The 16,344-nt window shown below is 50.9% G+C and overlaps 11 protein-coding genes across 11 annotated transcripts; 7 read left to right on the forward strand and 4 right to left on the reverse strand.

Annotated features, from left to right (window-relative positions):
- Positions 1 to 137: 137 nt before the first annotated feature.
- Positions 138 to 662, forward strand: GNI_039980 (putative transmembrane protein; the record flags this gene model as incomplete). The annotated part of the gene is made up of 1 exon (XM_011131116.1): positions 138 to 662. The coding sequence occupies one exon, from the start codon at positions 138 to 140 to the stop codon at positions 660 to 662; it is 525 nt and encodes a 174-aa protein (XP_011129418.1).
- A 264-nt stretch (positions 663 to 926) lies between these two features.
- On the forward strand, positions 927 to 1,457 carry GNI_039990 (putative transmembrane protein; the record flags this gene model as incomplete). Its single annotated transcript, XM_011131117.1, has 1 exon — positions 927 to 1,457. One exon carries the CDS (start codon positions 927 to 929, stop codon positions 1,455 to 1,457), a length of 531 nt encoding a protein of 176 aa, XP_011129419.1.
- A 154-nt stretch (positions 1,458 to 1,611) lies between these two features.
- Positions 1,612 to 2,607, forward strand: GNI_040000 (hypothetical protein; the record flags this gene model as incomplete). The annotated part of the gene is made up of 2 exons (XM_011131118.1): positions 1,612 to 2,144; positions 2,292 to 2,607. The coding sequence occupies 2 exons, from the start codon at positions 1,612 to 1,614 to the stop codon at positions 2,605 to 2,607; spliced, it is 849 nt and encodes a 282-aa protein (XP_011129420.1).
- A 64-nt stretch (positions 2,608 to 2,671) lies between these two features.
- On the reverse strand, positions 2,672 to 3,566 carry GNI_040010 (putative carnitine deficiency-associated protein; the record flags this gene model as incomplete). Its single annotated transcript, XM_011131119.1, has 2 exons — positions 2,672 to 3,115; positions 3,276 to 3,566. 2 exons carry the CDS (start codon positions 3,564 to 3,566, stop codon positions 2,672 to 2,674), a joined length of 735 nt encoding a protein of 244 aa, XP_011129421.1.
- Positions 3,567 to 3,582: 16 nt separating this feature from the next.
- On the reverse strand, positions 3,583 to 4,492 carry GNI_040020 (YrhK-like protein; the record flags this gene model as incomplete). Its single annotated transcript, XM_011131120.1, has 2 exons — positions 3,583 to 4,399; positions 4,440 to 4,492. The coding sequence occupies 2 exons, from the start codon at positions 4,490 to 4,492 to the stop codon at positions 3,583 to 3,585; spliced, it is 870 nt and encodes a 289-aa protein (XP_011129422.1).
- A 291-nt stretch (positions 4,493 to 4,783) lies between these two features.
- On the forward strand, positions 4,784 to 5,293 carry GNI_040030 (putative elongation factor; the record flags this gene model as incomplete). The annotated part of the gene is made up of 1 exon (XM_011131121.1): positions 4,784 to 5,293. The coding sequence occupies one exon, from the start codon at positions 4,784 to 4,786 to the stop codon at positions 5,291 to 5,293; it is 510 nt and encodes a 169-aa protein (XP_011129423.1).
- A 958-nt stretch (positions 5,294 to 6,251) lies between these two features.
- On the reverse strand, positions 6,252 to 7,217 carry GNI_040040 (putative glutathione S-transferase domain protein; the record flags this gene model as incomplete). Its single annotated transcript, XM_011131122.1, has 1 exon — positions 6,252 to 7,217. The coding sequence occupies one exon, from the start codon at positions 7,215 to 7,217 to the stop codon at positions 6,252 to 6,254; it is 966 nt and encodes a 321-aa protein (XP_011129424.1).
- A 255-nt stretch (positions 7,218 to 7,472) lies between these two features.
- Positions 7,473 to 9,752, forward strand: GNI_040050 (hypothetical protein; the record flags this gene model as incomplete). The annotated part of the gene is made up of 1 exon (XM_011131123.1): positions 7,473 to 9,752. One exon carries the CDS (start codon positions 7,473 to 7,475, stop codon positions 9,750 to 9,752), a length of 2,280 nt encoding a protein of 759 aa, XP_011129425.1.
- Positions 9,753 to 9,850: 98 nt separating this feature from the next.
- GNI_040060 (hypothetical protein) lies at positions 9,851 to 10,886 on the forward strand (the record flags this gene model as incomplete). The annotated part of the gene is made up of 2 exons (XM_011131124.1): positions 9,851 to 10,113; positions 10,421 to 10,886. The coding sequence occupies 2 exons, from the start codon at positions 9,851 to 9,853 to the stop codon at positions 10,884 to 10,886; spliced, it is 729 nt and encodes a 242-aa protein (XP_011129426.1).
- A 1,814-nt stretch (positions 10,887 to 12,700) lies between these two features.
- GNI_040070 (SprT-like family protein) lies at positions 12,701 to 14,929 on the forward strand (the record flags this gene model as incomplete). Its single annotated transcript, XM_011131125.1, has 2 exons — positions 12,701 to 13,315; positions 13,541 to 14,929. 2 exons carry the CDS (start codon positions 12,701 to 12,703, stop codon positions 14,927 to 14,929), a joined length of 2,004 nt encoding a protein of 667 aa, XP_011129427.1.
- A 243-nt stretch (positions 14,930 to 15,172) lies between these two features.
- On the reverse strand, positions 15,173 to 15,943 carry GNI_040080 (GRASP55/65 PDZ-like domain protein; the record flags this gene model as incomplete). The annotated part of the gene is made up of 2 exons (XM_011131126.1): positions 15,173 to 15,585; positions 15,622 to 15,943. The coding sequence occupies 2 exons, from the start codon at positions 15,941 to 15,943 to the stop codon at positions 15,173 to 15,175; spliced, it is 735 nt and encodes a 244-aa protein (XP_011129428.1).
- Between the last annotated feature and the right edge of the window lie 401 nt (positions 15,944 to 16,344).

Genomic DNA, 16,344 nt, shown 5'->3' on the forward strand with positions numbered 1-16,344 from the left:
ACCCTAGTCTAGGAACTGTGCGCGGGTTTATAGCGATGGATGAATGGGTAGATGGTTATGCATGGTTGTGGGGTGTTGATATCGGGCCAAGATGGTAATGGCTCAAAAGGCTCAAGCAACGCGTTGTTTAGATAGGTATGAGCGGTAACAAAACCTCGGTGTTGTGCTGTTTGCCGTTGGGCATCGGTACCTTTGTGATCTCGTTGGTGATGATTCTATGCATGCTTGCGGATGCGACAACTAAGATTGAGGACATTTGGGAAGACCGTAAGGACCAGACGACAATGTCATGGCTTTCGTTCGGCATGTCCCTGTTTCCTTTTCTTTGTTGTCTAGCTGGATTCTTCGGTACGCTGATTAGTAGCGCCGGACTACTGAAGATGGGTGCGTTCATTGTGTATCCTTCGATTATCAGCATTATGGGATCATGTTTGATTATGTGGCTGAAGATCAATGGGATGGATGGTGACTTGGTACAGCAGTATGATGGCTCAGGTAATTTGATTGATATCCAAGATGATCGGTTACCGAATGAGAAGTGGATTGCGGCTGGTATTGTTACGGCGGTGGATATCGTTGTATTGCTGTTGCTATGCTACATTGGGGACATCTTCCTGAGCTCACACAAACGGATCAAGCGCGGACAGAGCATTTGGCATTAAGCGGTGGTAAGGACAGCGCATGTTCTGAAGCCAGTTTTTTTTCTCCAAAAGGATCTAAGTCATCATGGATCTGTTGCACGGCTAAAAGCGAGTGGGCCAAGGTCAGGAACGAAGAACTGCGCCCGCGGACCGGTTCATGGTTAGGTACGGTTCATGTTGACCCATGAGTTAACGATGGTGCATGGCTGCGTGGGGTGTTGAAATCGTGCCAAGATGGTAATGGTTTAAAGGGACTGACTGGGTCATCGTGTTGTTTAGATAGGTATGAGCGGTAACAAGGACTCTGTCCTGTTCTGTTTGCCATTAGGCGTGGGAGCTTTGGTGATATCCTTTGTGATGACTCTCTTCCTGGTGGCGGACGCAGTGACCAAGACGCAGGCGCTTTGGGAGGACCGCGACGACCAGACAGTGATGTCATGGTTATCACTGGGCATGTCGCTGGTCACCTTTCTCTGTTGTCTGGCTGGCTTTATAGGGACATTGATTAGGAGTGCCGGACTGCTCAAGATCGGTGCGTATTTCGTTTACCCTTCGATCATCAGCACCATGGTATCGTGTTTGCTCATGTGGCTAAAAGTCAATGGCATGAGTGGCGATTTGATCAAACAATATGATGAATCGGGTAACTTGATCGATGTTGAAGATGACCGTTTGCCAAACTCCAAGTGGATAGCAGCTGGTATTGTTACGGCCCTGGATATCATAGTTTTGTTAATGCTCTGCTATATGGGAGACATTTTTATCAGCGCGGCTAAACATGTCGAAACTGGAAAAAGCATCTGGAAGCGCTCTTGAAAGCGTTCCAGCGCTCTTGAAAGCGTTCCAGCGCTCTTGAAAGCGTTCCAGCGCTCTTGAAAGCGTTTTAGAGCTCTTGAAAGCGTTTCAGCGCTCTTACAAGCGTTTCAGCGCTCTTAAAACCGTGTTAGCGCTCTTGCATATTTTTGTCAAAATGATCCCAAAGGTGACCCAAGCTATCATGGATAGATTAGACCCGCTGCTGGTTGTGCGGGCGAATGATATGGAAGGAGTTCGTAAAGCACGAGCTTGGCTAGAAGCCCATGGGTTGAGACATGTAGCTCCGGTATATTACCACCATCCCAAATCGGAGTTAAGTTACGCATTCAACGTCACGATGTATAAGGGAACAAGGCAAATGGTATTGGAAGAAGAGGAGCTTGTAACGACCACTCGTGATATACAAAATACAGTTTATGAATTCTTCAAAGACTATGCAACTGTTCTCACGCAAACAGAAAAAGAAGCAGGGTATATAACTGCTAAGGAACTTCCATATGAACTGAACCATAACATAGTTATCTACACTAAGCCTGACTGTATATACTGTAGTTACATTAAGCCATTATTTGTAACATACAAACGTGTGTATCAGACGAATATTAAACTATTCGATATCACCAAATTCGACTTTCCTGTTAACACCCCTGTGCTCAGACAGGTACCACAAATTGTTATACCTCAAATGTAAGCCTCTTCAGGCAAACAATCAACGACCACACAATAGGACCAGTGGGTGAACACCATTGGACCAGTGGGTGAACACCAGTGGACCAGTGGGGCATACCACCAGTAGTGGACCAGTACGGGAAGGTACAACCAAAATTTGTGTAGGCCGCCTGAGCCTTTGGAAACGGTTGAAGACGTAGTAGGTATTTTGGTAAAGGTCGGGGCTGTACCAATTAATTGTCAGATTGGTAATTGGTATGCTCGTGCGTTACAGGCAGCATTGCAAGAATTTAACGAACAAGGCTCAGCTTACTTTAAGCAAATATCAATGCTGCCTGATAACCCTGAAACAAAATCTCTCTTTGATCAGCGCTTGGACTATGAAATTTTAACAAACACTTCCGGTCTTGAAGGATGCGAGGAATACTTGAACTATATAGTGAAATCAACAAGGGAATATAAGGAATCGGCAATCGCTTAGTCAACATAGCTAACCTCTCAACATAGCTAACCTCTCAACATAGCTGACCCTAGCTCTGGCCTACTTAGAAGCCCACTTTGCCTTGTCGGAAGTCTGTGGCAACATCGGCAGTAATTTTTTGCATCCCTGCAATCGTTTCATTAATCACCGTTTGAATCTGGTTCATTTTTTTTTGACATACTAAACGACATATATCGTTTGGCTCTGTAAGTTGCTGTGCCGACCCATTCTGTCCTGGATCAATTAAACGAGATCTAAGTACTCTACATGTCTCTTCCACTGTTAGAGATAAATCCTGACCCAGAACCTGCTTGGCCAAATGGATTGTTTCAGCATCCAATAATTGTTCGGTTTCATTTAAAGCTCCATTAATTAACTGACATGGCATATCCTCGTTTGCATAGTACTCCTCAATACTTCTCGATACCACAGTGTCAAATGTTTTCTTTACAAGGTTCTCCAAATTCTTTTCTTCTGCGTCAAAAGGAACTTTCAGTATATCCAAATACTACAAACATAACACATCATAGAAGTGGAAGGTAACACATCATAGAAGTGGAAGGTAACGCATCATAGAAGTGGAAGGTAACGCATGATAGAAGTGGAAGGTAACGCATCATGGAAGGAATAAGAAGGAAAGGATAGATCGGAGATTGAAGGGGAGGTACCAATCTGTAATTTTTCATCCATGCCTTTGTATTAGTAATTTGGAGGAGCCACGCTCGTTCAGAAGGGTGCAGAACCAGAGCTTTGTTAATTTCGAGCCATGCAACGCAGTTTTGATAGTCCTTCAGAGTCCAATTAATGAGTGTCTGTTTGCCATTTTTATTCCAAGTACCTGAAGCGTCTTGAGCCCAGCCATATAAGAAGGAGGGGTCATCTTGGTCGTGGTCTTTTTCTGTATCGTTGTCAGCAAAGTATCCCCATTCCAACAGTCGCCGTTTCGATTCCGGTTTCATTAACAAAAAAAGGTGTCTACTTTTCCGAGGCTGCTCTGGAGTAGAGCCCGTCGACGACGCTGGCGATATCAGAGTAGTTGGAGACGAGGAAGAACATAGAACCGACTAGGAATAGCCATCCGCAGCTGATGGTGGTGATAGGCCAACAGAGGACCAGAGAGCCTGCCACGAACAGGGTGGATCCTATGGTGTTAAACAATGCGGCGGGTATGCAGTGGTGTAAGCAAAGCTTGCGTCTGCAGCAAGGGGGATTGGTGTGCCGCCATTTGCTGGGGTTCCTGGGGACGAGGGTGATAAGTGGTTCTATGAAGCTGGTGGCCAAGATGTGTCCGACAGCTCCTTGCAGCAAAAAGAAGCCGGAACCGACAGTCCAAAAGGTGGTTGTAGCGTACACCCAGTCATCTCCTAGCCACATGGTGACACAACCAACGTTGAATAGAAAGGCACCCAGAGTCTGGTTCATAGCACCCGCTATGTCCAGCCATGTAAGTGAGCGGAATGCCTGAATAATCTGCTCCGTCTCGGCCGCATCTGCCGGCAAAGGCGCATATGGTGGAGGAACACTACCCGGACCGGCTATAAATGGCTCACGACGTACACCGACACCACGCTCCTCGTAACGTCTATGGAAGTCACGACGAGCATCAATCGCCCACCATATACCCGTCGTTATGTAACAACAGTTACCTATTATGAACAGCATGCTCACATATAAATTCAACTCCAGCACACTCGTAATAGAACCGAGAATAAAGAACGTCGCACCTGTCGTGTTCACACACCCACGCACAAAACTCACCCAATCATTCCGAGTCGCTCGCTTCCATGCCAAACTACAGAACAAGAAACAATTTCACGAGCGCCAGTTTTTACCGGCGGGAATCGACTGTTTCAGCCACCGTTTTCTCAGAAACGTCTCGGGGCATATTTACAAAATTTTTTATCTCGACATGCCAGCCTTCCATCCCGAGTTCGCCGTCCTTCTTGGCCTCTACCAAGCTGGAGCTCCCGCGCCGGCTGCCGCTTCCAGTATGAGCACACTCTTGCACCAGAGCACACACACTCTTGCACCAGAGCACACACACTCTTGCACCAGAGCACACACACTCTTGCACCAGAGCACACACACTCTTGCACCAGAGCACACACACTCTTGCACCAGAGCACACACTCTTGCTCCAGTGTAAGTGCCGCACCATGCTGTGCTCAGTGTACAAATGGTTATTTCTTTAGAGCCTACTGCTGCTGCTGTGGACGACGATTTGGATTTGTTCGGGAGTGATGATGACTCTGCTGTGGACCTGAAGGCCCAAATGGCTGCCAAGCAGAAGAAGGCGGTACCTCCTCCCAAGAAGGAGAAGAAGCCGGTGATTGCCAAGTCCTCAGTGACTATGGAGGCGATGCCGTACGACGCGGAGAAAGACATTAGTCAGATGTATGAGACACATATTAAGAAGATTGAGATCGACGGCTTGGTATGGGGCCCTACCGGCAAGGTGGCTGCGGGTCCCTTTGGCTTAACTACTCTCATCTTCGGTTGCGCCATCGAGGACGAGAAGGTCCAACTCGAGGCCATCGAGGAAGCCGTCGAAGTTCTTGGCATGACTCCCGAGGATGCCGCCAAGTACTGCGAGATGAGACGCACCGGCGAACTCGAAGACTATGAGGAGGAGTGGCCTGGCAAACTTATCGGCACCGTAAAGGTCACTTCCTTTAACAAGATCTAAACCCATTTTTGAAATAACCCACTCGGATACACTAAGCTCCAGCTTTGTACATACCTAATTGCTGGAACGGAATTTCGTCGTGGAACTGGAGGTGCAGCTGAGCACAACAGACCACACCGCGATACCAGCCATAAGTGCCAACTATTGTTCTGCTTTGATGGTTTCAGGCCTGAAAGACAGCATCACAGTTTGGGTAACATGTATTTCTTCAAAACTGTGACTTGCCATTAGCTCGACTAAAATCCTGCGCGATACGTCGTTCGGAAATAGTGATTCACGTCCTGAGGGAAACTGGTACACTTCACAAGTGCTCTTGACCTTTCCAAATCGGCCCGGAGTTGTTCCTTGGTCCCGTTTTTCTTTACTGGCTTGAACTGAGGATGAAGGACAACCACAGGCACAAACACTTTTTCATATATATCCCTATGGGTCAGATACAGGTTCCACTTTCTAAGCATGCTTCCTAAGCATGCTTCACACACGCCACACACACACACGACACACACGCATTAGGGCAGCGGGGATTCGGAAACGCAGTAAGTGAGTGATTACCGTAGCGATTGAACAAGTGATGGAGTTTGTTTGTCTGATATACATGCTAGTTTATATCCGGTGAGACTCTCATAATAGTGTAGTTTGTAAGAATCAGTTTCCATAGTCTCAAAACTAGGCGTTCCTCTTGATGTTTCATCTTCAGTTAGTGGGAAGACACGGGCACAAAATCGATCAAGACTAAATACAAAGCCACGCAACAATCGTTCCGTATTCCTTATGTCCTTATGATAGGCAGCGGCGGATAAATTGGTTTCATACAGGCATCCAATGGAATCGAAAATGAAGAAGGAAAACAACATAAAAAAAATGTCCTAGACGTCATGGAGGGAGGGAACGAGAGTTGATCCAAACGGGTGATCCAAGCGGGTAGTCTCCAGTATCGTCGTCAGTGTCGTCGTCAAGGTTAACTGGTGATCCATCTCTCTCCGGGAACTGGTGCGGTTTGGTATGTTTTCTTGAGATATTGTACAATGTCTCGGCTCTCGAACATATCGATGCCTGTGTTAGGATCTCTGAGGAAAGGCTGTTTGACGAAGCCGACGGACTTCCTCCAGCCGCTAATTTTGTCGGCGTGTTCTTTAGCAAAGGCCTTCCTAACAGGGGCGTATCCTTGGGGCATGGGATGGCAATGGTAGGGTAGTTCGAGAGTGGCAAGAGTCTCTAGCACACGTGCACATGGTGCGGAGCCTTCAGTGCCCCAGAACTGCAGAGGCTTTTCGGGTTGGCGAGATGCGGCTCTGAAGACACCCATGTCCAAGCAAGGTCTGGCGATCATTGTAATGACGCGGCTGACGGAGTCGAACCACTCTGATTGGATAATACGCCATCGCAGAGAGGGTACCGCCTTGTCACCGTACACGGCCCACAGGTAGGCGTTAATGTCTCCGGACTCATAAAGCATCACAGCACCGTCCCTTGTGTTGTTCTTGATGATAGCCGACACCTTGGGGTCAAATTCTACCGCGTTGTCAAACACGTTCTTATCAACCAGGAATGGGAACTGACACTTACCACCTAGAGTCTTCACAGCCGGCCGGAATCGGCTATTGATGAAAACACCCTGACTCTTAAGCGACTCCTTCGGCGTAGGGTAACATATGTAGTCAATAGCCAAATAGTGCAACGTTTCCCGTACTCGTCGGCAATATGGGCAAGCCTGGAACTCATACAGCTCCAAAGGCTTAACTGGTCTACGACATTGCTCCAAACCATCTGCACTTATATAACCTGACATTAGACGTGACAATGATGCCAACATCAACGTCAACTGATCTAGCACCAAGTAACCCCATACAAAATGCTCCTTGGTAAACTGGAAGCTCAAATCCATCCAATGGAGCAACACCAATTTCCAGCTCTCAAACGCCATAATTTTACACCTCTCAAAAAAACCGATTGCGGTCTCGACTAAGGGATTGCGGTCTCATCGCGACTAAGGGATTGCGGTCTCATCCACTCAGTGCCCACAACCGAACAAACCACCCAGTGCCGACAACCGAACAAACCATCCAGTGCCGACAACATCTGGCTACTGCCGACAACTGGTGGTCTAGTCTCACTCACTCACTCCAACAGGGAGAATATAACCGCTACACTCCAGCAGCCCGGAGAGTCTGAGAAAAAAATGCTGGTCCAAGAGGTCCAGGACTTAGATTGTTGGTTTGAAGTGTTTCATGGTCCATACTCTTTCATAAAGGATGGCCAGGTATCACAAACATGGCATGGACTTTTGCTAGTTGAATTGCAAGAATTATTAGACCGTACTCTGTGGACTTGTTTTCCCCCCCGTGTGTATTTCTCGCGGTGTCAAGATAGATGTCAAGATAGAGATAAGGTGCCCGCAAGTTATCAAATAACCCGTATTGATCTGTCAGCCGAGGCCCTTCCATTTGACCGATGGACGCTCATTCAAATTCTGCTAACTCTCACGACGAGGCCCCAATGGCTAAACCTTATGGTCACTTGCATGAGCTCGGATGGGGATGTCCTGGCCCCATACTGTCTGGGAGACGTCGAACCGGTTGTATCAAGTGAGGCACTAGACGATGGGTTAGTTAAAAGGGTGTGGCCTGAATGTGTTATTCGTCGAGGTAATGTTTATAAGTGTGCCAACCGCCTAGACAAGATACCCGGAAGCGCCGCACCTTGCGAGATGACACTGCTACAACAGAAGCTTGATTCCTTACGGATCCTGAGGCAAGGCTCAGCCACCCAGTCGTCAACGGACCAGTCGTCAACGGTCCAGTCGTCAACGGTCCAGTCGTCAACGGACCAGTCGTCAACGGACCAGTCGTCAACGGTCCAGTCGTCGTTTTGCGCGGTCGAGTCGTCGTTTTGCGCGGTCGAGTCGTCGTTTTGCGCGGTCGAGTCATCAGGCTCTGGCCAGAAGCTGGCTCCACTCCTGGACCCTGCGTCTTTGTGTGGCAAGATGAACGGACATCATCACATTCCCCTTCTGGTCAACAAGCTGGTGGGCAGATTGCTGACATTGTGTCCCCAGCTGGGACCGGCTGCTGTGGCGAGTGTCACGAATTCGTCTCTCAGTGAGAAGACGGATAACCGATTCGCCGATAAGCGATTCATTTTGGGAGCGGCAGATGACTGCGTGACAGCAGAACTGCTGCTGCCCTCGGCAGCCTGCGGTCGGTTACTGAACAGCCTGCAACACGCTCGACGACTGCCTTTCGAGTACATGATGCGGAACTGGCACGCTTCCGCAGACGGGGATGACAGCAACCAGCTGGAAATGAGGCAGCTGGAGGCAACGAAGCTAGAGGCGACGACGCTAGAGTCAACAAAGTTGGAGGCAACAAAGTTGGAGGCAACGAAGTTGGAGGCAACAAAGTTGGAGGCAACGAAGCGGGAGGCAAGGCAGTTGGAAATGAGACAGCTGGGTGCCCGAGTCAGTTACGGCTTGCAGCTTCTAGTGTCCGGGTTTGTGGAAGAAGATAGACGCGGTTGTTTCGCGCCCTTGGTCCGCCAGCTGGGCTTGACGGTCGCGACAATTTCGCCGGCGGTCGTGGCTGCTTTGGAGCCGTTCGAGGTCCGTCTTTACAATCGCATCTGTGGCACCGTTTCCGAAACGGAGGATCAGCACACGATTTTGGAAGAGTTCGGGCGCCACATTACGGACGTCTTGACACCTTACATCTGGATGTCCCGGATCGCCGAGCCCGGATCGAAGCCGGGATTGAAGCCGGAGTTGAACATATTTGATATGGGTGTGTTGCCGTCCAAACGTGCTATAGACGACTTGCTGGCCCTGGTGCGGGAGGCGCCGGCGGATGGCAAGTGCGGTTGTGTGGAGAAGGCGCATGGTTGTGTGGCGCGGCGGTGTCGGTACACGCACTGTTGCGGCGCGCGCCTGTTGTCCGAGGTAGACGTGGGGCTTGATGTTGGCGAGGTGGAGCAGCTGGTTGCGGAAGTAGCGGGGGAGGGCGAGGTAGACGAGTTGTCCCGGATGCTGGGTCTGGATGGGGATGATCCGGAAGAGCTCACTCGACGTCTGGAGCAGGGTATGAAGGTGGAAAGCGACCTGTTCGCCGGCATGGATTTTAACGGCGATCGGCCGAAACGCCTAAAGCCGGAAGAGGAACAAGAACTTAAGAACGCTTTCAAGGATATGGGACTCGGAGGTTTATTAGACGACTGGGACATCTCGGACATCTCGGATGACTCTTCGCAGTTGTATTTGGACGAAAAGATTAGAAAGGAGCAAACCATGGAAGAAAAGTTCGATGCAATGTTTCGTGAAGAGTTGACTAAACTTATTGTTGGTGACGATGGGGGGGATCTGGACGATACATCGGCCCTATGCCAAGAGGACAGTCTGACAAAAATGTTTGACGGAATAAAACCATGTGCGGTACTTCGGTCACAACTTCGTAACAGAGACAATACATGATCGCCCACACGCATGATCGCCCCCACGCATGATCGGCAACGAGTCTGTGGCGTCAAAATTGCTGTGTTGGGGGACTGTGGGTTTTTGAAATAATTAAAATGAGGTTATTCTCTGCGGCTATCCTCGCTCTGACTCCCAGCGCCAAGACTCTGACCGGTAAGATAGTCATCCCCAGACTGGTCACGAACGAAGAGGGAGCAGTCGGCAAGAGTTGGTGGTACACTGAGGAAAAAAATCCGTTCGGAGCCGATTGGAAACGTCGCAATTTGAACTTGACAAAAACAGTAATCGAGGTTATCCCCATCGGGCAATCGGAACCCAGTGCGCGGATACAACCAGACTCCGACGGATCCTTTATCACGTAAGTATACACCACTAGGGATACACCACCAGACAGACACCACCAGACAGACACCACCAGACAGACACCACTAGGATACACCACCAGACAGACACCACCAGACAGACACCACCACACAGACACCACCAGACAGACACCACCAGACAGACACCACCACACAGACACCACCACACAGACACCACCACACAGACACCACCACACAGACACCACCACACAGACACCACCACACAGACACACACAGTAACACACAGTACTATTAAACATTATGCACATAATGCTTACTGCACATAATAGCGCCTTTGTTTAGACCCGACGTCAAGTCAGATGTGCTGATTCGGGCTTCACACCCAGCGTTCATTTTTGAGTCAGCTCTTATATCAGTGGACGACATTAACCCGTCATCAGATGAACAAGACATAAGCAATGATGGCGTAATTAGTGATGGTGTAGAAGGTGATAGGTTGCATATATTCCGAGTTGAGCCGCACGAAGGTGTGAAGCGAAAGTTGAAGCGATCTGGGGAATTGGTGTTACCGGCGACAAAGATTCTTTCCCCTTATTCGAACCCCAAAGCCTTCTCTGTTTGGTCCTTGGTTAAGAATCCCATTGTTCTCCTGGGAGGAGGTATGCTCTTCATTTCCTATGGGTTGCCTGCTCTCACTAAGGGCATGGATCTGGATAAGCTTCGCGAAGAAGCGGGCATTGCTTCAACCGGTCCCAGTCCGTTCACAGGTTCTTTTATCCCACTCATCAAGCATAACCACAAAGACTAAACGCACTCTAGCTCTGCTTAACTATGCTCTGCTTAACTCTGCTTAACTCAACCAGATTACAATAGGTAGGGCAGGGTAGGGATGGTTAGGGTAGGGTAGGGTAGGGATGGGTTGGGTTCACTAAACTTTTGTTTGTTAACACTCCGTGTGTTAACACTCCGTGTTATAAGATTAGAGAAGGGGCAAAGAAGCCTACGAGAGAAGCCAACGACCACGAAGCTGGGACCTTAGATAGTGAAATGCCCATTAGAACTCCACTAGCACGCTTCCGTAGAACAAACTCGGTGGCGCAAGTTCATGAAGAAATATACGAGTCATGTGACAGTAGTCCCGCAGATGACATCACTCCACTCCTAGACCGTCCGATACCCAATAAACGCACTTCTCTGGACACTGGTAGCAGACGATCATCGCTAGAGTTTTGCCACAAGCGTAACTCATTAGAGCGTAACCCACCAGAACGAAACATAGTTGAGGACTCGAATGAGTTGTCGAAATCATTTGACAGAACCTCACGGAGCGTTACGGATTCCGAAATTAAACGTACGTCGTTCGACAGTGCAATGGTTAGCTTGGCGTTGGCGGCCCCAATGATGCTGAATCCCAATGGCGGAACCGTTACCAGTAGCAGAACCGTTACCGGTGGCGGAACCGTTCCCGGTGGCGGAACCGTTTCCACGATGTCCTCCAAGACACCTCAGATGAACTCGCCACGTTTCGGCACACCTTCTGCGTACTCGTCGGAAGCCTCACCCATTCTCCCGGCCGGCCGGCTGTCCTTCGCACCCGTCAACATGGATTGCCCATTGAAACCCAGGTCCAGTTTAGTGGACGAGTTTTCTGCCCAGATCCGGACAGGCTTCTCAGATGAAGGACGGGCAACAACACAAGACCCAATAGAAGCCGGATTCCCAGCGAGTCCTCCAGACCCTTGTCAAACCTGCTCTGACAACGACCCGGAATCGAGCCGTCGTCCTCCGGAATCGAGCCGTCGTCCTCCGGAATCGAGCCGTCGTCCTCCGGAATCGAGCCGTCGTCCTCCGGAATCGAGCCGTCGTCCTCCGGAATCGAGCCGTCGGTGCGTGGAGCAGGACCAAAAAGACTCAAGCGAAGGGTTTCCGCTGACCGGTACGCCTTCGAAAAATTTTGCCACGAGCTTGTTCGGACATGATCCTATCATGCATGATTTACTGACTGCGCGTCGGTCGAAGGATGTGGCCAAAAACACCGATCTCAAGCACGGGATTACGACCAGGGGAAAATATACGTCCAAGCCGGACGCCGCGCTTTCGACCAAACGCACACTGGCCTCTGCTCGGGGAGTCAAGGATGCGAGACCGGGTGCCGTCACCACTCGAGCAGCCACCGCTCGGGCGGCAAAAGAAACCGCTAAACACCCCCCGTCCAGTTTCTTTCCCGCTTCCAGGCCAACTCGCTTAAATTCCGGAGCGGACGCCCAGCCGTCCAGACCGCCCACAGCTCCGGCCGGCACCAGGAGGGAAGCGGACATGCGTCTTAATTCGAGTCAATCATTGGCAACTAGTCGAGGATTCCTGGCTGGTAGTCGAGGGCTACAGACGTGTCGTGGACTGGAGACAAATCGTGGACTGGAAACAAGCTGTGCACCAAGTACGAGTCGTGCACAGTTGGATTCCGCGGCGTCACTGGAGAACAAGAAAACCATCTCGTTACGAAGCAGGGAGAAGGGACACTGGCCGGGTGAGCAGGGATCCAGGGAATTAGATCCGGGACCGGAGGAGGGTCGGAGGGAACCCTCAGGGTTGAGGAAAGGAGAACCGGGAGGGAGGGACATTATGTCGTACGTGGAGGACATGGTAAGTGACGTGCTCCGGCGCACGACCAAGTCTGCAGACACAGCAAGAGGAAATCTAACGGCTCGAGCGGCGACGGCCACTCGGCCCAAGGTGATGAGCACTTGGGTCTCCGGCCGAGAGCTGAGTGCGAGCCAACCTGCTGAGTATTTCCGTCGCGCTGCCACGTACGACGGCGAAGGCATGTCCGAGGAGGCGCCGCCACCGTCTTGCGATAATTACCGGTTCTCCTTCGGCAGGCTGTCCTTCCGCCCCGAGTCTAAACAAAACTCAGGCTCTGAAACTATGCCTTTGTCGGCGTGTGTGCGCTCAGAAGCAGCGCCCCCTGGAACAGGATCTGACAATGGGACGCCCAGCGACCGACAATGCAGCAAGGCGACGGACGTGAAAAACAACGGGAATGGAGGACACTACGGAGAAGACTACGGGCTGAAGATCAGCGAGCCGAAGATTAGCGAGGCTAAAGGAGACGAAGAAGAAGAAAACCGTGTACAGTATTCCAAAAATAAGACCGGAACCGGTGAAACCAATACTGGTATAACCAATACTGGTATAACCAATACTGGTATAACCAAGGCTGGTATAACCAAGGCTGGTGTAACCAATGCTTGTCATTCTAACCCCTCGTTCCCGGGCAGAAGCACAGTGGGAGGCGGAACCGATGGGGGGTCTCGAAAGGATGGCGTTTGTGGAGATGCTCGGGAATGGCCTCACTCGACACCACCACCAGCGTCGTCGCGAGATCTCCGTCGCTCTGCCAAAGCAATAGACCAGAGACCAGGCACTAGACGCGTCTCATCCGAAAATAGTTTGTCTTCTCAGGGTTTGTTTCCTGAGTGTGTATCCCTGGAGGAGGAGTTGTTCCCTGAGGGGAGTCTGCCCCCTGATGGAGGTTTGACCCCTCAGGTGGGGTTAACCCCTGAAGGGGGGTTGTCTCCAGAAGGAGACTCGGACAAGGACCTATGTGTCATTGATTCTGAGTTGTCGCGGCCGACAACTCCATTCCGACCTACTCCCGTCTCGGTGACTTCTCGACCGCGCACTCCTTCCCGCACTCCTTCGCGTACACCTTTGCGCACACCCGCGGTCGAGACGCCGAATTTCTCCCCTCCGCAAGAAGACTTGGGTCGCGGTCCATCTCGGGACGACGGGCGGCTGGAGGACCCGACAACATCGCCGGAAGAGGAGGCGGGACTAAGTTCGGGCGAGGACCACAAGAAGATCACGGCTCGGGCGGTCGCCGCAAAGAAGGTCACCTCGCGCAATCGGGGGCGCTTGGCTTCGCTTTGGTACGATAAGTTCAACGAAGAGGTCTTCGATAATCGACTCCCAGCCCGGCTCGACATATTGTGGAATCCCCGGTTCACCAACTCCGCTGGTCGAACTGCGTTCCAAGTCCAAACGGGCAAAACGGTGTTTGCTGACAAAGGTGTCTCCGTGGTGGTCACGGGCAAAGCTTGTGATGGGCCGGCTTGCGATGGGCCGGCTTGCGATGGGCCGGCTTGCAATGGGCCGGCTTGCAATGGGCCGGCTGGCGACGGGCCGGTTTGTGACGGGCCGGCTGGTGACGGGCCGGCTTGCAATGGGCCGGAAGGAGCGGAGTGTGTGTCACGTCCTCCTATGGCGGACGAGTTGGATGGAGAGCTGCACACGGGGGCGGACGAGGACTGTTTATTTAATAGTAACGAGGCATTGTTCCCGGTGAAGATTGAGTTGAGTACGAAGCTGGTGACGTCTGTGGACCGACTGCAACGAACGTTGTTGCATGAGATGTGTCACGTGGCACAGGTGTGTTTGGACGGCAAAGATCGCGGGAAGGCGCACGGTCCCGTGTTCAAGAAATGGGTGGCGGTTGCGTCCCGACGGTATCCTTCCGTCCCCGTGAGCACACAGCACTCCTACACTCTCGAAGGACCGCAACACCGGTGGCTGTGTCAACACTGCAGGCAACCCTACCAACGCAAGACCAAGACTATCAACATCAAGACGCAAGCCTGTAGCTGTGGGGGCGCGCTTGAGTACTTGGGCAAATTCGACAGCGCCGGTCGCAAGGTGTCCAAAAAGAAATGCAATGCGTACCAAGCCTTCTGCAAAAATAACTACAACCGACTCCTCACGATTTACAAAGATCCCAAACTCACCATGAAGCACCTCGGTACGGAATGGCAACAGCACAAATTATCATTAGCTTCACAAGGAATCGATCTCTGACCACCAGCATTCCGTTCCGGGCTCGATCCTAACCACCCACCCTCGCATCTGCCTCTCTGGGTATTTCCGGAACCGCTTGGTTATGTTCAAGACGGGTCGATTTTGGCATGACTTAAAAATTGACCCTAGCCTAACTATCTGTTAGGCTAACTAACCCGTGGTGGTCGGGTTGTAAACAACCCGTAGTGGTTAGCAACATGATAGTTAGCCACCATACATGATAGTTAGCCATCAGAATTATAGCTAGCAATTAGTCGACATGACGTATTGGAACAATTGGGATGACAACTCCTCTGTCTGTGTACCAATTTCTCGTTTGCTTTGAAGGAGCTGCCAGGGTTGTACCGTCGATGACTGTCCTTTTATTTCTTCTAGAGGTAAGCTCGTTTCTTCTAGCTCAATTCCGAGCACGTACCGATTATTCGGCTCCATCCGGGGAATTAGTTCCACCCGTCTCACAGTACTCTCGCGAACACTAAACGCGTATACGGACACTCCCTCTAACTTGGAGGGGTCCAATGCCTGTACGGCTTTGTACAAAGGAGCTGTGCCATTCAGCGTTTCTCCAGAGCCCAGTGCTATTAAATAGTCATCCCCAGCAACTAGCCCTGCCTCATCCCCGGGATAATCCTTCTTGACACTAATCACCTTCACGGCTGCAAAACAATGAGTTGATCAGCCCTCTGTCTTACCGTTTTCAACTGCTTCTTGTATATACTCATAACGCACCGTGGCTCCCAATGAGAATTGACCCATGGGATTTCGGATTATACCCACTGACCGCACGGAGTTCTCTATCAAGTTATAAATCATGACTTCCGCAGTTGGTCCCTTCGTACCAGCCAGCAGAACCCCCAATGGCAGGCTTCCGTCCACAGGCTGGCCATTCACTTCAACTATATAATCAACTAACACATGTAGTCCATGAACATTCGCAGCAGTGCTCAAATTCACTACTCTATACCCAGATGGCTCTAAAGATGCCTCACCATCGCAACCCGACACATGACTCATTACCAACCCCCCCCCCCCCCCCGTCTCTGTGCTTCACACACGTGTGCTTCACACACGTGTGCTTCACACCCCTGTGCTCCCCGCAGGTACGGTACGCTTCAGGGGGGTGCTTGGGTTGGGTTCAAACTAGGTAACGCATGTGTGCGGAAAGTGGTCCCTTTACTGTTGAGCGAATTACCCATGTGCAAGTGGGTCTAAAAAAGATGTCGGTTTTGCAAGATGTTATTCTCGTCACACTGAATACGGGACTGCTCCTGGGAGGCATCGCAGTGCAGCTGCCGCAGATTGTCAAGATAGCAGGCAGCAAAAGTGCGATTGGCCTGAGTGAAACAGCCTGGATTATACAAGTACATTTTCACCACCAATTCCCCCAGTTCCTCGCCTCCCCCCCCCCCCCCCCC

This window comes from Gregarina niphandrodes, assembly GCF_000223845.1.
Source record: "Gregarina niphandrodes unplaced genomic scaffold scaffold00005, whole genome shotgun sequence".
Lineage (NCBI taxonomy): Eukaryota > Apicomplexa > Conoidasida > Eugregarinorida > Gregarinidae > Gregarina > Gregarina niphandrodes.